Source organism: Chrysochloris asiatica, unplaced genomic scaffold (genome assembly GCF_000296735.1).
Source record: "Chrysochloris asiatica unplaced genomic scaffold, ChrAsi1.0 scaffold00296, whole genome shotgun sequence".
Classification (NCBI taxonomy): Eukaryota; Metazoa; Chordata; class Mammalia; order Afrosoricida; family Chrysochloridae; genus Chrysochloris; species Chrysochloris asiatica.
The window spans coordinates 1,706,814-1,725,781 of NW_006408814.1; the positions used below are offsets into that span (position 1 = coordinate 1,706,814).

Below are 18,968 nucleotides of genomic sequence, written 5' to 3' on the forward strand. Positions count from 1 at the left end.
TTTTTTTTTTTTGTAAGTCTTTATTGTGAATTGAGTGATAGTTTACATAGAACATCGGTTTTACACTCGTTTCATTGCAATGATTCAATCTCCTCTGTGCATCATCATTCAACAGTATTTGCTTTGATGTCCTCTATTTTTGTTGTTGTTTGTTTGCTTGGGATGTACATAAAAACACTCAGGAATATATAATCATTTAAACAACCAAAGGGCACATTCTGTAGGCCTGCTTCCTGAACGCCAGCACACAACCTTTCTCTTTTTGAATCTAAAATCCTCACCTGCTTTCTCTTTCCATGTCCTCATCAGTTCCTCAATCTCTGGTGTTGCTGCTTCTCTGGATAGGGCCCACATTCTGCATGTGCTCTTCTCCCTTGATGGTCCTAGGGTCCCCCCCTTTTTGTTACAAAATTTCTACCTTTACAGTTGTGACAGTTGCAATTAGTCATGATAACAATTATTCACTATTGAATCATGAGACTCTTATCCCCATCTCTTTTACCAAACCTGTCTAGACAAGACTTCCATCTTCTTCTGATGCTTTCTGCATCATTCAATATTTTGCCAAAAGAATCCTTCACTATTTCAAGTTGAGGTTTGAATTTTGCCTTCAGTTCACTCAACTTGAGAAATGCTGAGTGAGTTCTTCCGTTTGGTTTTCTAACTCCAGGTCTTTGTGCATTTCATTATAATATTTGATGTTGTCTTCTAGAGCGGACCTTTGAAATTTTCTGTTCTGCTCTTATACTTCACTTCTTCCATTTGCTTTAGCATCTCTATACTGGAGAGTAAGTTTTGGTCTCTTCCTTTTTTTTTTTTTTAATCATGAAATGTTTTTATTCCTTTGATTTTATTCAGTCATGAAAAAATCATTCTATACAAAAAAGAGATGTTTGCCAGATTTGACCCGCGGGCCTTATTTTGCTGACACATGAATGTGACATGAGGAAGGCTTCAAAAAGTTCATGGAAAAGTAGAATGAAAAGATAATGGAATTTTTCCATGAACTTTTTGAAGCCTCCCTGTATGAGTTAGGACCAAGTATATTGTTGATTATCTGTAGTTTTAGACAATATACTTAAGATTTAATCACACACTGTTCTATCACCAAGGTTTGGCTCTAAAAAGACCCTTCTGTGCTTAAAGAGATTGTATCTGAAGAAATTTCTGCTATTTCATTTGGAATTTCTAGAAAGACTGAAAATGACTTGATTTTGTACAAATCGTGTATTTCTACAATTAGTAATTAATGAAGCTTCCCTTTTTATTGTATACTTCAGGAAATATTTAGAGAAATTAAACTATTAGGTGGCTGTGACTGTTTATTTTTGTACATTTCTGAATTTTTGGTGGCTGTAGAGTCCTGGTGTGGCACTGTTTGAACCACAAGGTCGGTGACTTAAACTCACTAACCTCTCCTTGCAAACCCTGTATAGGGTTGCTATGAGTCAGAACCAATTAGACAGCACTTACCACCAACAAAAAATAAGCCCTGGGAGTACTGGTGTGGCACTGTTGGATAAGCACTGAACTGCTAACTGCAAGGTCAGCTGTTCCAACCCACCAGTCATTCTTGGAAACCCTAGACAGGGTTGGTATCTTCCTTCTTTCTTGCCTTCTTAATGACCTTTTGCTTTCTTCCTGTATGATGTTCTTGATGTCATCCCAGAAGTCTTCTGGTCTTTGGTCTTTAGTGTCTAATGCATCAAATTTGTTCTTCAGATGATCTCTAAATTTGAATATTCTAAAATATGGCCTTGGTGATAGAAACAATGCTGAAGATCACATGATAAAGTTTTGCAAGACCAATGACTTCTTCATTGCAAATACCTTTTTTAAACAGCATAAAAGATAATCATCTTTAATCACATGGACCTCACCATATAGAATACACAAAACCAAACTGACATCTGTGGAAGGAGATGCTGGAAAAGCTCCATACCATCAGCCAAACAAGGTCAGGGCAGAGTGTGGAACAGATCATCAATTGCTCATATGCAAGTTCAGGCTGAAGCTGAAGAAAATTACAACAAGTCCATGACAGCCAATATATGACTTTGAATATATCCCACCTGAAAATCTGGTAAAGAGTAGGTTTCTAATACATGTTTAGTACATAGGTTGTTGTTAGGTGCTACTGAGTTTTTTTCTGATGTACAACAGAATGAAATGCTGCCCAGTCCTGCACCATCTTCACAATTATTAAGCTTGAGTCCATTGTTGCAGCCACTGTGCCAATCACCTCTTTTTAATGACCCTCTACTTTACCTCTGTGGGTGCCTCCTAAGAACATGTCCAAAGACATGTGATGAAATCTCGCTTTCCTCGCTTCTGGGGAGTATTTTGCTATATTTCTTCCAAGATAGATTTGTTAGTTCTTTCTCTTGTATAACCTGTAAATTACTTTCATAGCAGTTTTCAACTTGTATAGGTGTTTTTGCATACGGCTTCTCTAGACATGAAACAAGGAATGACATCAGCCTCGTTCCCTTCTATATACCCTCTACTGGATCAGTTGTTACTGGATACTGTCCAGTCAATTTCTACTCAAAGCAACTCCACATGACAGAGTAGAACTGCCTCACAAGGTTTTCTAGTCTGTAGTCTTTATAGGAGCAGATCAGCAGGTCTTTCTCCCATGGAGTAGCAAGGTGGGCTCCAACCACCCATTTTTTGGGTAGCAGCTGAGTGTCTTAACCATTGCTCCACCAGGACTCCTAGCATTTGGTAAATGAATGAATGTATATGCCAGACTCTATGTTAATGATTTTACATTTATAATGAACAACTCTTAGAGTTGTTGTTGTTGTTAGGTGCCATTGAGTCGGTACCGACTCATAGCGACCCTATGCATAGCAGAATAAGACACTGCCTAATCCTGGGCCAACCTCACAACTGTTGCCACGCTTGAGTGTACTGATGCTGCCACTTGGCCAATCCATCCCGCTAGGGGTCTTCCTCTTTATCTCTGACCCTCCACCTTACCAAACATGATATCCTTCTCCAGCGACTGGTCCCTCCTGACAATATGTCTGAAGCATGAGAGACGAAGTTTGGCCATCTTGGTCTCCAAGGAGCTTTCTGGCTACCACTTTTTCCAAAACGGATCTATTGGTTCTTTTGGCAGCCCATGGCACTTTCAATATTCTCCTCCAACACCATAACTCAAAAGCATCAATTCTTCTATGGTCTTCCTTATTCACTGTCCAGCTTTCCCATGCATATGTTGTTGTTGTTAAGTGCCATTGAGTCAGTTCCGACCCATAGCAACCCTGAACAGGGTTTCCAAGGCTGTAAATCTTTACGGGAGCAGAAAGCCTCATCTTTCTCCCGCAGAGCAGCTGGTAGTTTTGAACTGCTGACCTTACGGTTCGCAGCCCGATTCGTAACCACCACGCTACCAGAGCTCACATGCATATGAGGTTATTGAAAATACCATGGCTTGGGTCAGGGGCACCTTAGTCCGCAAGCTGACATCTTTGCTCTTCAACACTTTAAAGAGGACTTGTGCAGCAGATTTGCCTAATGCAATACGTCACTTGATTTCCCGAATGTTGCTTCTGTGAGTGATGATAATTGATCAAAGAAGAATGAAGTCCTTGACAACTTCAATCTTTTCTCAATTGATAAGAATGTTGTTTATTGGTCCAGTGGTGAGGATTTTTGCTTTCTTGACATTGAGATGTAATCCATACCAAAGGCTGTGCTCTTTGATCTTCATCAGTAAATGTTTTATGTCCTATTCACTTTCAGCAAGCAAGGTTGTATCATCTGCATATCACAGGTTGTTAATGCGTCTTCCTCCAATCCTGATGCTACGTTTTTCTTCATATAACCCAGTTTCTCGGATTATATGCTCAGCATACAGGTTGAAGAAGTATGGTGAAAGAATACAACCTTGTTACAAACCTTTTTTTAAATTTTAAATCATTCAGTGTTCCCACGTTCTGTTCGAACAACTGCCTCTTGGTCCATGTACAGATTCCTTATGAGCACAATTAAGTGTTCCAGAATACTCATACTTTGCAATGTTGTCCACAGCATGTCATGATCCACACAATCGAAAGCCTTTGCGTAGTCAATAAAGCACAGGTAGACATCTTTCTGGTATTCTCTGCTTTCAACCAAGATCCATCGGCAATGATATACCTTATTCCCCAGCCTCTTCTGAATCTAGCTTGAATCTCTGGAAGTTCTCTGTCAATGTATGCTTGCAGCTGTTTCTGTATTATCTTTAGTAAAACTTTACTCGCATGGGATATGAAAGATATTGTCCAATGATTTCTGCATTCCGTTGGGTCACCTTTCTTTGGAATGGGCACAAAAATGGATCTCTTCCAATCAGTTGGCCAAATAGTTGTCTTCCAAATTTCTTGGCAGAGATGAATGAGTGCCTCCTGTGCTGCCTCACTTTCTTGAAAGACTTCAATTTTTATTCCATCAATTCCTGGTGCCTTGTTCTCTGCCAATTCCTTCAATTCCTTGGACTTCTTCCTTCAGTATCATTGGCTCTTGATCATATGCTACATCTTGAAACGGTTGAACATTAACCATTTCCTTTTGGTACAGTGACTCTGTGTATTCCTTCCATCTTCTCTTAATACTTTCTGCATCATTCAATAATTTGCCCAGAGAATCTTTCAATAACGAAAGTCGAGACTTGAATTTTTTCTTCAGTTCCTCCAACTTGAGAAATGCTGAGTATGTTCTTTCTTTTTTGGTTTTCTGGTTTCAGATCTTTGCATATTTTATTGTTGTATTTGGCTTTATCTTCTCGAGCTGATCTTTGAAATTTTCTGTTCAGCTCTTGTACCTCCTCATTTCTTCCCTTTGCTTTAGCATCTCTACGCTCGAAAGCAAGTTTCAGTGTCTCTTCTGACATCCATTTTGACCTTTTCCTTCTTTCTTGTCTTCTCACTGACTTTTTGCTTTCTTCATGTCTTCGGTCTTTAGCATCATCTTAATTGTACAGATGAAGAAGCTAAGGCTCAAAAGGGTAAATTAAGTTACTCGGGTCTCATGTAAAGGGTAGAGTCAGGATTTGAACTCAAGTAGTAAGTCTACATGGCCCTGAGTGGTCCAAATGGCTAATGTGCTCAGCCACTAACTTTGAGTCTACCCAGAAGGACCTCAGAAGAAAGGTAGGATATCTACTTCCAAATAATCAGCCATTGAAAGTGCTATGGAGCAATTTGGCTCGACACATGTGGGGTCACCATGAGTTGGAGTTCACTTGATGGCAACTAATTTTTTGTTTTTTTATTGTGAATTGAGTGAAAGTTTACAGAACAGATCATCAGTTTTACATTCAGCAAATCATATACTTTGGTTAATTACAATGATTGCAATCTCCTCAATGGAACATCACTTATCCCATTTCTCCCTGTGATTCCTGTTTCCATCCCTTCTTCTCTCTCCAGCTTCTGAATTTTGTCCTTAGGTAAATGCTGTCACTTTGATCTTGAATGACTAAGCATTCTATGGTGTATGTACTTTACTAGGATTTTTGCACCCTCTACACATCTACTGCTGGGCTAAGAATGGGGCACAGGAGTGAGTTCAGTTCCTGACCTGAAGGGTGACTAAGGGCTATAGTCTTGGGGTTCCATCAGTCAGGATACCACCAGTATGCCTTGTCCTGTTTATGATTTTCAGTTTTATTCCACATTTCCTCCCACTCTAGTCCGGACCTTCTAATGTGACCCTTTCAGAGCAGCTGGTAATGGTAGCCGGGCACCATCTAATTTTTCTGGTCTCAAGAGTAGTAAAGAAAAATATTCACGTAGTACATTATTCCACTAGACTAATGGGAAGGCAAGTAGATTTTACTAGTATATAGATCTGGCTTCAAAGTGGATGCTTTTATTAACTCTGGTATATAGCCAGCTGCTATAAAGCTTCCATAAAGGGTAAGACATTTAAGGAAGTCTTGAAAGATATATGGGAATTTGCCAAACATATCAACCAGAGGCCTATAATAAAGTGTTGCATATAACAGACATTCAAAAATTACTTGCTGAACAGAATAATGAACAAAAGCTAAGAGGTGTCTCTGGGAAGATTCATCAAATTCCACAAGCCACAGACTCTGAGATTTGACAGTCTGTGGATCAGGGTATCCTAGCCTACCACCTCTGAGCAAGGCAAGGTGCTCCCACCACCAACAGTGACTCTATAAGGCACTGTATTTCTCACTCCTATTTGGGGCTTGGGGAGTGGGCTAGGCTGTATTGTTTTCCTATGGGTATAACATCTCCCAGGTGATTCTAAAAGCTCCACTCCCCACCACCAGCCCACCCCACAGCACTATTACTGGAGCCACCACTGTATTATTTTAGGCTCGTGCTGATGCAGTTGCTGTTTGGGAAACTGCCAGGAAATGAGAATGAAAGATCAAAATAATTGTTGGTGTTTTCTCCTAGAATGAAAATGGAAACAGAAACAGAGATAAGGCTTCATGTTGGTCTAGGAGGAATAACCACTTGAAAGTATAGGACCTGCATCCTGCATTAAGTCAGCTCAGAAAACGATATCCTGTCCAAAGTGTAAGACGTTCCTTCCCCTGGGGACTCAATGAATCCCCGAAACTTTGTGGCTTTTAATTCAGAGGACTCAGCTCCCTTTTGGTCTCTGAGCTGACACAGAAAGATGTAAGACTGTCATCCCACAGATAAATTCCTCTTGTGCTAACCACACATGGACCAGGAGATAGATAAGGGATGCTATACTTGCTCATCTGGGTGGTCACTGCCAACCAACCGAATCTTTTTGGTCCTGTAGCTCTGTTAATGCAGAGAAGGGGCCAAACACTGACCTTCAAGCGGATTTTCAGGTTTTGATCCGACAACAAGTGGATGCAGCGCTCCAGCACGTCCTTGGCTATTTGGATCTGCATCGGCAGTGGTGGCTCCACATCGGGCTGTGTGTCACTCTCATCGACTTTGGGAGGGGCTGTCGGCTCCTCTAGAAAAGGAGCATCATGAGGACAGAGTTTTGTCAGACATGCCTCAGGAGAGTGTGATCCCCCAACCTCACAGTCAGGACAGAATTCATCAGAGAAAAATGTCTAGGTGAACCCACCTGAGACCTGGGTCAAGTTATCTGCACCAAGACACTCATCACAGTCTTAACTGTAACAGCTGAAGACAAGGGAAAAGTGACATGCTTACTCACAGGGGGCAGTTATGTAAGCACATCCACAATGGCATGTAATGGAAGTCCCTGTTTTGTGTTTACGGAGAGTTTTAATGCCAAGGGAAACTGCTTCTGAAACAATGCTGGGTTACAATGAGCAATGCAGAATAATAAAGCTGCACATACAACAGGAGGACTATTATGGACATTTTTTTGCATGGGAGGAAGTACAACAAAATATTGACAGTAACAGGTCTTAGATAATAGGTGGGTTTATTTTTGCCCCCAATATCTTCGGTATTTTCTAAATTTCCACGAATATCTCCCATGAAAGCAGAATAGGGCAGAGTTCTAATCTAGAAGACTGAGGCTGGGGAGCTCAAAGGCTGGCTTTAGTTCTGCCTTTTATCCACCTGCCTTCCCTCTTGGGTCCTCCTCTCACGAAAGGGGGCACGTGTTTGTCTTCCCCACCAGCCAAGAAGATCTCTTGATGACCAGGAGTAAGCCTTCCTTATCTCTGTGTGGCAGAGAACACGGGGGCAGCACAGTGCTGTAGGGTTTGGTTAGTGGAGGCTGGTTCAAGTTCTTCGGAATCTATTAGCAACTTCTGTTGTCTTATGGTTGTTGTTAAGTGCCATGGAGTTGGCTTTGACTCATAGCAACCCTGTACAGTGTTTCTGAGGCTTTTAAAATCTTTTGCAGGAGCAGAAAGCCTTCTTCAGAGTGGCCAGTAGGTTCCAACTACTGACTTTTGGTTCACAACCCAGTGCTTAGCCTATGGCGCTACCACGTTCCCTTGTGTTATGGTACCCCATCTGAAAAGAGAAGATATAGCATGTGTACCTCATATGCTTACTATGAGGGTTAAATGAGATACACATCACCAACTTTCATGTGTCTTTGATTGCCTAGAGTGTTGCACTACAGAGGTGCAAGTTTGTAAATTAAAATAACAACAAAAATAAATGTATGTCACAAAAGTTACAAAAAAGAAAGTCTTTGTAATAAGTTTTGAGTTGGACTTACATAATAAGCTTTAATGGCAAATTAATTTAATGTAAGTAAAATGCTTTTTAGTAAAGCCAAAATAAGTGTATATACACATACATATACATGGAGTCCTGGTATGGTGCTATAAGAGACGCAGTGGACTGCTAACTGCAAGGCTGGTGGTTCAAACCCACCAGTCACTCCTCGGAAACTATACAGGGTCACTATGAGGCAGAATGAATCAATAGCACTTAACAGCACCCCCCACCCCACAGTCTTGGTATGGCGCTGTAGGATAAGCACTGGATGGCAAGGTCAGTTTGAACTGTGAGGTCAGTGGTTCAAACCCACTAGCTGCTCCTTGGAAACCTTACACAGGATCAATGTGAGTTGGAATCGACTCGATGACACTTAACAACAACAACCAGAGGTGAAGAACCTCTGTTTTGAATGTTACATTCAAAATTTTAAGAACTGTCTATATGGGATCAGAGTGATGACAGAAACCTGACAGATTAGATAGAAAACTTTAGGTACCGTGAGTTTATGGTAATGGAGAGGAACAACTGAGAAAAGGAGGGTGAGAATTGTTCATAATTGGAAGAATGTCACCAATGGCACTGGATTGTACTGTAGAAATTGCTGAATTGGTGTATGTTCTGGTACATATATTCTCAACAACAAAAACATTATATTAAAAAAAATTATAATGAAGATTTGACGGTTGCATAAACCCAGGCCAAGATCCCTAACCTGAAAATTTACTGATTTCCATTGAGCTGAATGCTGCTCCCTTAACTTTTTTTTCTCATTCCTGTTCCTCTGCTAGAAAAAAAACATCATGTAATAGAGGCCACACCTGTCTCTAACAGATGCTGATAAGATAAATGGAAATATATTTGTGGAATATTTAGATTTCTTAGAGAAAGGGACCTCTGCAACTCAAGGTTTTTATTGTAGTTAAAACCAAAAACTCATGTAAAACACCCACCCACCCAAACATTCTTTATAATGCCAAATGTGTGTGTAGACTTGATGAATGAAAACTATAAGAATGATGGTGGTAGTTGTATACCACCGAGTCAATTCTGACTCATAGTGACCCTGTATAAGGTTTCCAAGGCTATAAATCTATACGGGAGCAGCACGCCTCATTTTTCTCCCAAGGAGCAACTGCAAGATCCAGCTCATAATCCACTACGCTACCAGGGCTCCTCAGAAGAACGACAAGACTGCTTTTCTCCACAGAGGAGGGTTTGTTGTTTGGAGTTCACTTACAGCAGAATTTAATCTGAGGGGTGTGGACATTTCTGTTGTTGGAAGAAAGGTTTGACTCATTCAATCTGTTACAAGTGACCATCAACTAGAATCAGAAGATGCTAATCTAGAAAGAATGGCAATGCTTGAAATTTAACAAGAAGAGCAAAGCCAGATGACTGGGGGGTGAAGGCAGGATCAAGACTCCTCCTCTTTTTTAAGGTGTCCAGGTTTGAATGAGGAGTGTAGTTCACAAAAAGAACTGGGCTGGCTCAAGAAGCAAATGGCAAAGAGATTTCTGATCTGAAAACTCCATCCTTGGAGAGGGCAATGACTCAACTCTGCATAACTCATTATTTGGGTCCTATGGTGCTTCCCTGCAATTTAAAGGCATTTGTTGCAGTTAGTTGCATCGAGCTATTCTTTCCTGTCATCCAGAAGCACTGGCTTCAGTCCATCTAAGAGTCTCAGAGCACAGAATGCCAAAAAATAAAGAAAGAATGAAAGAAATCTGCTCAATTCCAACCTAGCAAACTAATTTGGAACTCAGTTCGATTTAGGATAGTTCTGAGACCACCAAGCTCATTATGACTTGGCATTTTATATTTGCAGAGGAGATTCTAATAATTTATTAATCCTTCCGTGACCTGAAGCTCCAGATTGAGCTTGTGAATAAAACAAAAGGCCAGAGCTTCCACTAGCCTGAACTCCCTCCACTTTATCATATAAATTGGTAAGAAAAACATGGAACTCTCATCCCACCAACAAATAAAAGGACAAAATATATAAACAGAAAGCGCGCACACACACACACACACACACATATATATATATACAGACAACGGGCATAAGAAAAAAAGTTGTTAGGAAATCAGCACAGGGTAAGATGTTCAACCTTTCCAGGAATTGAAGAAATGCAAAGTAAAATAACAAGAACCATTTTTCACCTCCTTAAGAAGTAAACTTGGTAATAGACAATATTGGCAAGGCTGTGGTGAAATCCTTTTCATTTCTACACTGCTGGTGGGAAGGTGCAAATTGATACAACCTTTCTGGAAAGCAATTTGGCGAGCATAAAATAGTGCTCATATCCATGACCTAGAAATCCCACTTCTGGGAATTTATAAAGAAATATGCAAAAAGGAGAAGGTTACATGCACAGAATCATCGACTGCAGCACTGTTTAATAAAGTGAAAAGCTAGAAGCAACCTCAACTTCCCACAGGGGAATGGATACTTAGGAGGAACTATTAAAACATTAATTATGAAAACACTATAGGAACACAGAGAGTTACTTATAAAATGAAATGCAAAAAGGGTATAATGTGTTTAAACTATGGCTGCAAGCAGGTAAAAATAGGTTTGCAACAAAAGAGAAATGGAATAAGATTACACACAAAGAATGAGAATTGCTATGCTAGCACAGTGGGATTACAAGTAATTTTTTATCTTATTTCTAAGACTTTCTGTAATATTTTTATAATAACCTACTTAAAAAGAAAAAAAAAAACCGCAGCAAAGTCAAAATAACAAAATTACCTTCATCATCATCAAAATCCAAGACATTTCCATCTGCCACATCCTTTTCTTTGAGGTAGTTCAGCAAAAACTGTTCAATGTCTTCATCTGTGGTGGTATTCTCAAGTCCTTTCTTAAGAGTTGCTGGTCTTTGGCTCAAATGACTTCCCTCTTTCCCCAAACTCTGCTCTGGGAGTTGTTGTGTGTCTGGGAACCACTGGGCTATGAATGAAGTGTTATATGGTCAGCTCTGCCATCCACAGCAGGCATTAGTCTTCACAAGGGGGCTCCTGCTTGGTCCAGTCCCTATCTCTTCTCCAACCTCATCTTCTCTTGCTCCTAGTTACCTGTTAACTGACCAGCTTCCCGTTCCCTCAACGGGTCAGACACTGGCCTCTCTTAGAACATTTGTGTATGTTGTTATCTCTGTCCAGAATACTTGTCACATGACTTTTACTCTTGGCTAGTTCCAACTCTAGGAACTCTGGTAGCATAGTGGTTATGAATCGGGCTGGTAACCTCAAGATCAGCAGTTCGAAACTACCAGCTATTCTGCAGGAGAAAGATGAGGCTTTCTGCTCCTGTAAGATTTACAGCCTCAGAAGCCCTGTACAGGGTCATTATGAGTCGGAACCGACTCCACGGCACATAACAACTACAATTCCAACTCATTTTTTATGTCTCAGTACAAACATAACTTGGCCAGTAAATCTATACATTGAGTCGACAATCTAATTTAGGCCCATCAATGTCTAGTCTCTTAGACCGATCCAAGTTCTTTCCCTTCATATCAAAGCATCACAATTTGTAATTACTTATTTAGTTTTGTGTTTACGGTTTAAGGTCTGATGTTCCCACTAGACAGTATCCTCCAAGAGGCTAGTAGCTTTTGATTACCAGAAATTCAATATACCCAACAAATAGTGGGTGCTTAAGATATACTCCAGTGAATATGCTAGATTGGAGACCATGTACAAAGTAACAAAATTCTTGCATACAAGATACACTGATTATGAGCAGAACAAAAGTTCTATAAGAGCCTAGAGAATGGACAGTCTTGCATGTGTATTTCTGACACAAAAAACTTCAGAAGCCTGCCATTTTCACTCCAGTGCTTTCCCTTCTTCAGGGATGCTCCTGTGGTTCTGATCAGTTCATCACAGGACAAACCTTAGGGTTTAAGGCATGTCTCAGGCTCACAAGCGGGGTAGGGTGGGGGCCCACTGTGGAGACAGCAGGCTAAGGGGATGGGCTCCAGGTTCTCTATGCCTTCTGCTATCAGAGCACCTCTAATTTCAACTCTTTTGTATACTGGGCTCCCCTCTAAGGCTCTGACTATTTACAGAATGAAGTAACAAGCTTGCAGCTTAAAAATCACTGCTCTACCCAGCAACCTCCTCCTTTTGCAGATAATAACCTTTGTTGTTGAATGCCATTAAGTCTCACAGAGACCTGTATAGGGTCTCCAAGAAGCGGCTGATGAATTTGAACCACTGACCTTATGGTTCAAAGCGACCTTGAAGTCCAGTGCATTAACCCGCAGTGCTACAGGAGCTCCTTTAGCACCTGCTAATCCCCATTTTGGAGACCTGGTGTGGTGCTGTGGGCTAATGCGTCAGACTGCAAAGTTGTTTGAACTGCAAGGTCCGTGGTTCAAGCTCACCAGCTGCTCCTCAGAAACCCTATACAGGGTCGCTATGGGTCAGAATTGACTCGACAGCAATTAACAACATCAATAATCTCCATTTTATCAAGGAGCATCCTCAAGGAACCAGATAGCAGCAGATGGGAGATGTCAGAGTCAGGGGATTGGGAGTAGCAGAGAGCAAATGCTTGAGAGCCTTCAACCCAGTATGCCTGGGAGTCCTGTATATGGTGGTGGTGGTGTGCCGTGGAGTCAGTTCTGACTCATAGTGACCCTGCATAGGGTTCCCAAGCTTGTAAATCTTTATGGGAGCAGAAAGCATCTTTTGCCTATGGAGCCACTGGTAGTTTCAAACTGTTCACCTTGAGATTAGCAGCCTGACTCATAACCACTGCACTACCAGAGCTACATGTAGGGATCAGTTAAGGATATTTCTTCACAGCCCGAACCTCAGGAGTAAATCAGGTCCTTTGTGTATTTCAAGGAGTCCTGGTGTGCCTGCTGTAGGGGAAGCACTGGATTGCTAACTGTAAGGTCGGCGGTTCAAACCCACCAGCCACTCCTCGGAGACCCTAGACAGAGTTGCTATGAGTTGGAACCGACTCCATGGCATTTAACAAGTGTATTTCAAGGGACCGTTTTCCCAAATAGTTAAATCCAGAACCTAGCAATTACACTGTTAAGGGTAGAGAAACTCTTGCAAAGATTATTTCTAGATTCAAGCCTAGCGCCAGACATTAGTCTTTGCTCACAAATGGCTTTTAAACATATAAAAAGCAGTTCAACCTTGCTCTTAGTGCAAATTAAAACAATAATTAGCTATTTTTCTCCTATGGATTTGCAAAGATCAAAAAGTGTGGGAAAGTGGCAAAATTAGCACTCTCCTACACTACTGATGGAAGTTTAAATGGGAGAGTAATTTGATACTCTATCAAAAATAATTTAAATGTTAAGACGTTTTATACAGCATTTCTACTTTTAGGATCTTATCCTACTGACATTTTCGACATTTTCAAAATGACCCTAACAAAGAAGGTATTCAAGGCAGCATTTTTATTTATTTTTTTGGTGATGGCAAAAGATTGGAAACCACCAACATGTCCACCAAGAAAGGACTAGCTAAATAAATTATGATATAGCCACACAGTGGAATACTATATAGCCATCAAGAGAGCACGGCACAATTTCCAAGGTCAATGTCTGTAAGTTCAGGGACACCATCTTCTTTCCAAAGCTACCTTATTTTTGTTTTACTATGAATGATCAGCCAATCAGCAGGTGGTCCTAAGAATTAATTTAACTGATGGCTCTTGTCTTTAATGTGGAACCCAGTGTTTTTTAGTTACTGCAGAGGAAAAGAATGTGTCTATGCTGACTCCAATTTCCTAAAACATATACTGGGTTCATTAAGAACTTTTCAAAGTTCTTTCACATTTCCACTCCTAGCCGAATAACTGCTGAGGAGCATACAGTGCTACTTTGGTTTGTGCTTGACTGTACCAATTCCCTCATGGTACGTTTATTAATTAGCTTAAAAATGCAAGTGTATTCTGGCCAACTCTAAAACCTTCAGAAAAGTTATGCCCAATTTTCCTCCGTTTCCTAGTCTGCTCAACAATCAATCTTAACCATTCCTAATTTTTCCTTCTACAATGGAAACATCCTTCTCTCACATCCATTAAGAAAACAACAAACAAAACAAGAAAAAAAGTGCTACATATGACTTTTCAACTTTTCTCTGTTAGAGATGACCAGAGACAGGGCACTTCAATTTTTAATGCCCAAATATTTCTTCCCAGAGGGTATGTTTAGTAGACCGTTAATGTATTTTTAAATCTAACATTTAAATACAGCATGGTTCTTCAGAGCAGCAACAGTGTAAGTCCAGAGTATATTCAAACCAAGGAAGCCAGTCCCAATTAAAAAATTATAAGCAGCTAGCCACTCTTAGGACTCTTGTTCACTGTTGCTTCCCAGTGACTAGCTCACAACACTGGCTTCTTTCCCCCAGTGTCTAAAATCCAAACTCCTTCCTTCGGTCTACATACCCTGCAGGTTTTGTTGTCCCAACCTTTCCAGTTTTACCTTGCAGTGGCCTCATTTCTATTTCCCAAAGACCTCAAGCCCTTCCTTTTCTGCAGGTTTTTGCACCTGCTGTTCCCTTGCCTGAATGTTCTTAGAAGTCATAAAAAGAACCTAACAGGCCCTTCTCGGCCTTTAAGCCTCTACTCCAGCAGCACTTCCTCAGAGAGGCCCTCTCAGACCACTCAACTGAGAGCCCTCTGTCCCTGTTTCTCTTCCATCCAGTCAGATATTTTCTCTGCAGTGCTTATCAAAATCAGGAATGAGCTCCTTTCATGATTTGTTTATATGGTTAGCAGGAAAGCTCCTTGAGAGTTTATCCATTTTGTTCACTGCTGAACCCTCGTGCCTGATGTAGGGCAGGCACTCTTTACTAGGTCAATGAATCAAAAACATTAATGCTGCACATGAATGTTCACAAGTGAATGAACGATCATAACTATGGCCACCTGGGGTATTAGTTTTTCATTCAAAGAAAAACTACTCAGCTAAGGGATCCTTTTCTTCTAGTTCAAATTTTTGTCATGTCAAATTTTTGTCATGGTTAACCCTTCTAGCAGGCACCCAACAAGATCAAAGGGAGGAGGAGAAAACCAAACCAATGCATGCAACTGAAAAGCTAAAAAGAGTTTCTAAACCTCCTCTGTCCCACAGCCACTAGTCACCTATGGCTACTTAAATGAAAATGAAATAAAATGAAAAATTCAGTTCTTCTATAGTACTACTAGTCAATGTGGCTAGCAAATAATATATTAGATAGCACACAGAGCGAACATTTCTATTGTCACAGAAAGCTCTGTTGGACAGTAGGGGACCAGGCAATCTGAAGTCTGAATAACTCATGTTATTCCTGCTCTTCATTAGCACAGCTACTGCTAACACTTAGTATCACTAGAAGCAGTTTCGTATATTGAAATGATCTTTGAAGTCAGACCAAATTGTCACAAATCTTGACTTTACTCTCATTAACTGTGTGACCCTGGGTAGGTAAGAGCTCATTGAGCTGTACTCTGTCTTATCTGTACAAATAATGATAATGTTTATATTTCGTCTGCAAGGTTTATATTCCAGGCCCAGAGCAGGAGCTCAGTAAATGGTTATTGTTGTTGTGAAGTGCCATGGAGTCAATTCTGACACATAGTGACCCTGTGTAGGGTTTCCAAGGAGCAGCTGGTGAGCTTGAACCACCTACCTTGCAGTTCAAATGACTTTGCAGTCTGACACATTAGCCTAAAGCGCCACATAAATGGCTGTTGTTAAGTGCTGTCAACTCGATTTTGACCCACAGCAACCCTGTATAGGGTTTCCAAGGAGCAGCCGGTAAGTGTGAAGTTCAAATGGCTTTGCAGTCTGGCACATTAACCCACAGTGCCACACATGGAGCTCTGGTAGCGTAGTGGTTATGAAGCAGGCTGCTAATCTTACAGTCAGCAGTTCGAAACTAGCAACTGTTCTGTGGGAGAAAGATGAAGCTTTTTGCTTCCATAAAGATTTACAGCCTCGGAAACCCTGTACAGGGTTGCTATGAGTCAGAACTGACTCCATGGCACATAAAATGGTTGAGATCATTAAAAGTGTAGGAAAAACAAAACCAGAAACCACCTAAAACAACAACAACAAACCACAGTGGAACCCTACCATAACACGTGGGACTGGGAAAACAGCTATCCAAATAATGTCTTCCATATCATAATCACAAACAATGGAAAACTAAGGTGAGGCAAATGAGGATATCAGCCCTGTCTCCCAAATTGGCATTAAAGAGGACACTGGATGTACCTAATGCAGCCAGCAGGGCGTGCAGAACACTGACGAAGGAAGTTGCTCTCTGATCGTAAAACTGGTCCAGGGTGGTCAATACGTCTTGAACCACATCTGCCACCAAAGGAAGTAGGCTGGCATCAGAGTTTTTCAGCATGACTTCCAAGACCTTTGGGGTGTGCGGGTGCTGAGCTAGATGACGCAGATTTAACGAGATCCCATTCACCAAGTAGTCTGAATTCTGATTGATTAGGTGCTGCACGGAGTTGTAGCCACATGCATGGCACACGCCCACCATAGCTCTGGTAGCTGCCTGACGGATAAGCAGGGTTTGGTCTCCAGCCTTCTCCAGTATGGGATAGAGAACTGACATTAAGAGCATGCGAAAATCGTTTCCTAGTGCATACGCAAAGTGGCCAATCCCTTCCAACTGGATGCATATTTGCCAGATGTTGCTGTTCATGGAGCAAATAGTAGCACTTGGCTTTGGTAAGGCTGGAAGAGATGTGACTTGGCAAGTGTGTGCACCAGCTGTGATGGCCTGGAGGCTTGACTGCTTCATCATTAGCTCCTCTCCCATTTCTTCAGCCTCCAGGCAGGTAACCAAGTACCAGTTTTCTTGGCTTGTGTATTCTTCAAGGATAGATGTCACGATCTCTCTCAGTTCCTCTGGGCTTGTTTGAATATGCTTTTTATGAAGATCATCCACCTCCAGCCCAGCAGCTCCTACAACGAGTTCGGTAAGGATCATGGCGGCTTGCTTTCGGTAAACCACAGATTCACGGTACAGTTCCATAAAGTGGTCCACAAGTAAACAGAGGTTCCCGTAAAAACCAAGAAGCTGACAGATCTGCCGTAAGAGCAGGAAAACCCTCTCATCCATAAAGAAGCGGAAATATCTCCTCTGGATTTGATTCCATGGCCGTGCAGCTGAGGTCTTTGCAGAAGCATTCAGATCATCATAGTTCCAACCCCGCTCTTCAACAACTTTGATGCCAGTCACGTCGAGTTCTAGAACTTGGATGAGTGCTTTGGAAAGGCGCTGCAGATGGGCCACAGAGTTGAGGACAAAGTTTACTTTGGGGCCCAAGAGTTTCAGATAACCAAGTAACAAGGAAAGAGTAGAGAATTTTCCTTGATCATCTTGGGAGTTCATTAGTCGGGGAAGAGAAGTAGCAAGGGAATGCAGGTTTTCTGACAAGATGTCAGCAAAGACTCTGTTGCCCACTACTACCTTCTGATCAGCAAAATGTCTCAGAACTTCATTGCATTCGGCTTGGACTTCAGGACTCTCATCATTCACCAGACCCACCAAAGCCTTCAGAAGGGGACCAGTAGATTCCGTCAGTGACTGACTGCATTTCAAAAGAAGGGTCTTGACAAGTTCTACCAGTTCCAGTCTCACCTTCCAGTGTGGGTGAATGGAAACACAGTCAGTTATCTGTTTAATAAGGAGAGTCAACTTGGCCCCAGTATTTTTAACCCAATCTGCTTCCCTGTGAATCATCAGTTCTGCTACTTTCTGCTCGACTACAGGTTTTGCCTGGATCTTTGAGATTCTTTGGAGCTGTTCATCAGCCATAATGAAGCCCACTGTCTTGTGAAAGAGCCTCAGGGAAGATACGACAATGTTGTGACCCTGCTTAAAGTCTCCTGTGATCACCCTGGTCAGTGCAGTTGAGATGCCAGGTAAAAAGGAAGCAAACAAATTCCCCAGCTGCTTTTGCTCAGTCTCATCTAAGGACCTTGGATGGTCCTGACAATCACATTGAAAGAGGAGAACCTGTAAACACTGTAAGGCAGCAATTTTAATTTGCTTTGACTTCTCCTGTTCTGCTAGGCCTAGCAGTAAGGATACAGCAAATCCTAAACGAGGCAGAGTGGAGGGCTCATAAAAAGTCAGAATGATGTCCCCATAAGCCGAATGCATTAATGTACTAAGTCCCCGGATCACTGCCAATTTCAACTCCTCTGATACAGCTGCAGGCTTTTCGGAGTTGGGTGAATACAGGCAAGCAGAGAGCTCTGAAAAGAGTTCTTGGAGAAGTTCTTGCTCCTTCACACATGTTGAAGTGAGGATGAATGTGAGGCATTCCACCACGCTCTGAATCAAACGCTCTCGTTTGGGACCCGGGGTCTTCAAGGTAAATCGCAGAGGGAAGAGGACATACTGCTGAAGTTCCTGAAGGGCAGAGTCACTGACGACTCGTAACTGTGCCTGCAGATGTTCCACATTTTCCACTGTCTGGGTCTTTGTGAGCTGAACACAGACTGGACGTAAGAAGCCAAAGGCCTCCTGAGGCGTGTCAAAAACTGCCATCATGCAACAGTCTTCCTCTCAGTGAAGAAACATCCTGCAGGCCAGAAGGAGGAAACTTTTCAGTGAAAGTCAAACCAGACACTTACAAAGGAACTTGCATTCCTTCAAGACAGATCGAGGGCGGAATGTGCCAGTTACTGTGAAGCACCAGAAGCGTAATGGAACCAAAAGGCGATGGCTCCCCCATCCTCAGGGAGCCCCCAGTTTCGTGAGGGAAGTAGCCATGCAGTCACAATGTAGGCTGCTAAGGATCAGTCTAGA

General features: G+C 41.7%; 1 protein-coding gene across 1 annotated transcript in view; it reads right to left on the reverse strand.

Moving 5' to 3' along the window:
• The window catches only part of TTI1 (TELO2 interacting protein 1), a 44,185-nt gene extending 25,475 nt beyond the window's left edge, over window positions 1-18,710 (reverse strand). The window contains exons 1-3 of the mRNA XM_006874730.1: window positions 16,406-18,710; window positions 10,921-11,121; window positions 6,815-6,963 (exon numbers count right to left, since the gene is read on the reverse strand). Coding sequence (XP_006874792.1) covers window positions 6,815-6,963; window positions 10,921-11,121; window positions 16,406-18,710 — 2,655 coding nt within the window. The remainder of the gene's footprint in view (window positions 1-6,814; window positions 6,964-10,920; window positions 11,122-16,405) is intronic.
• Window positions 18,711-18,968: the final 258 nt, after the last annotated feature.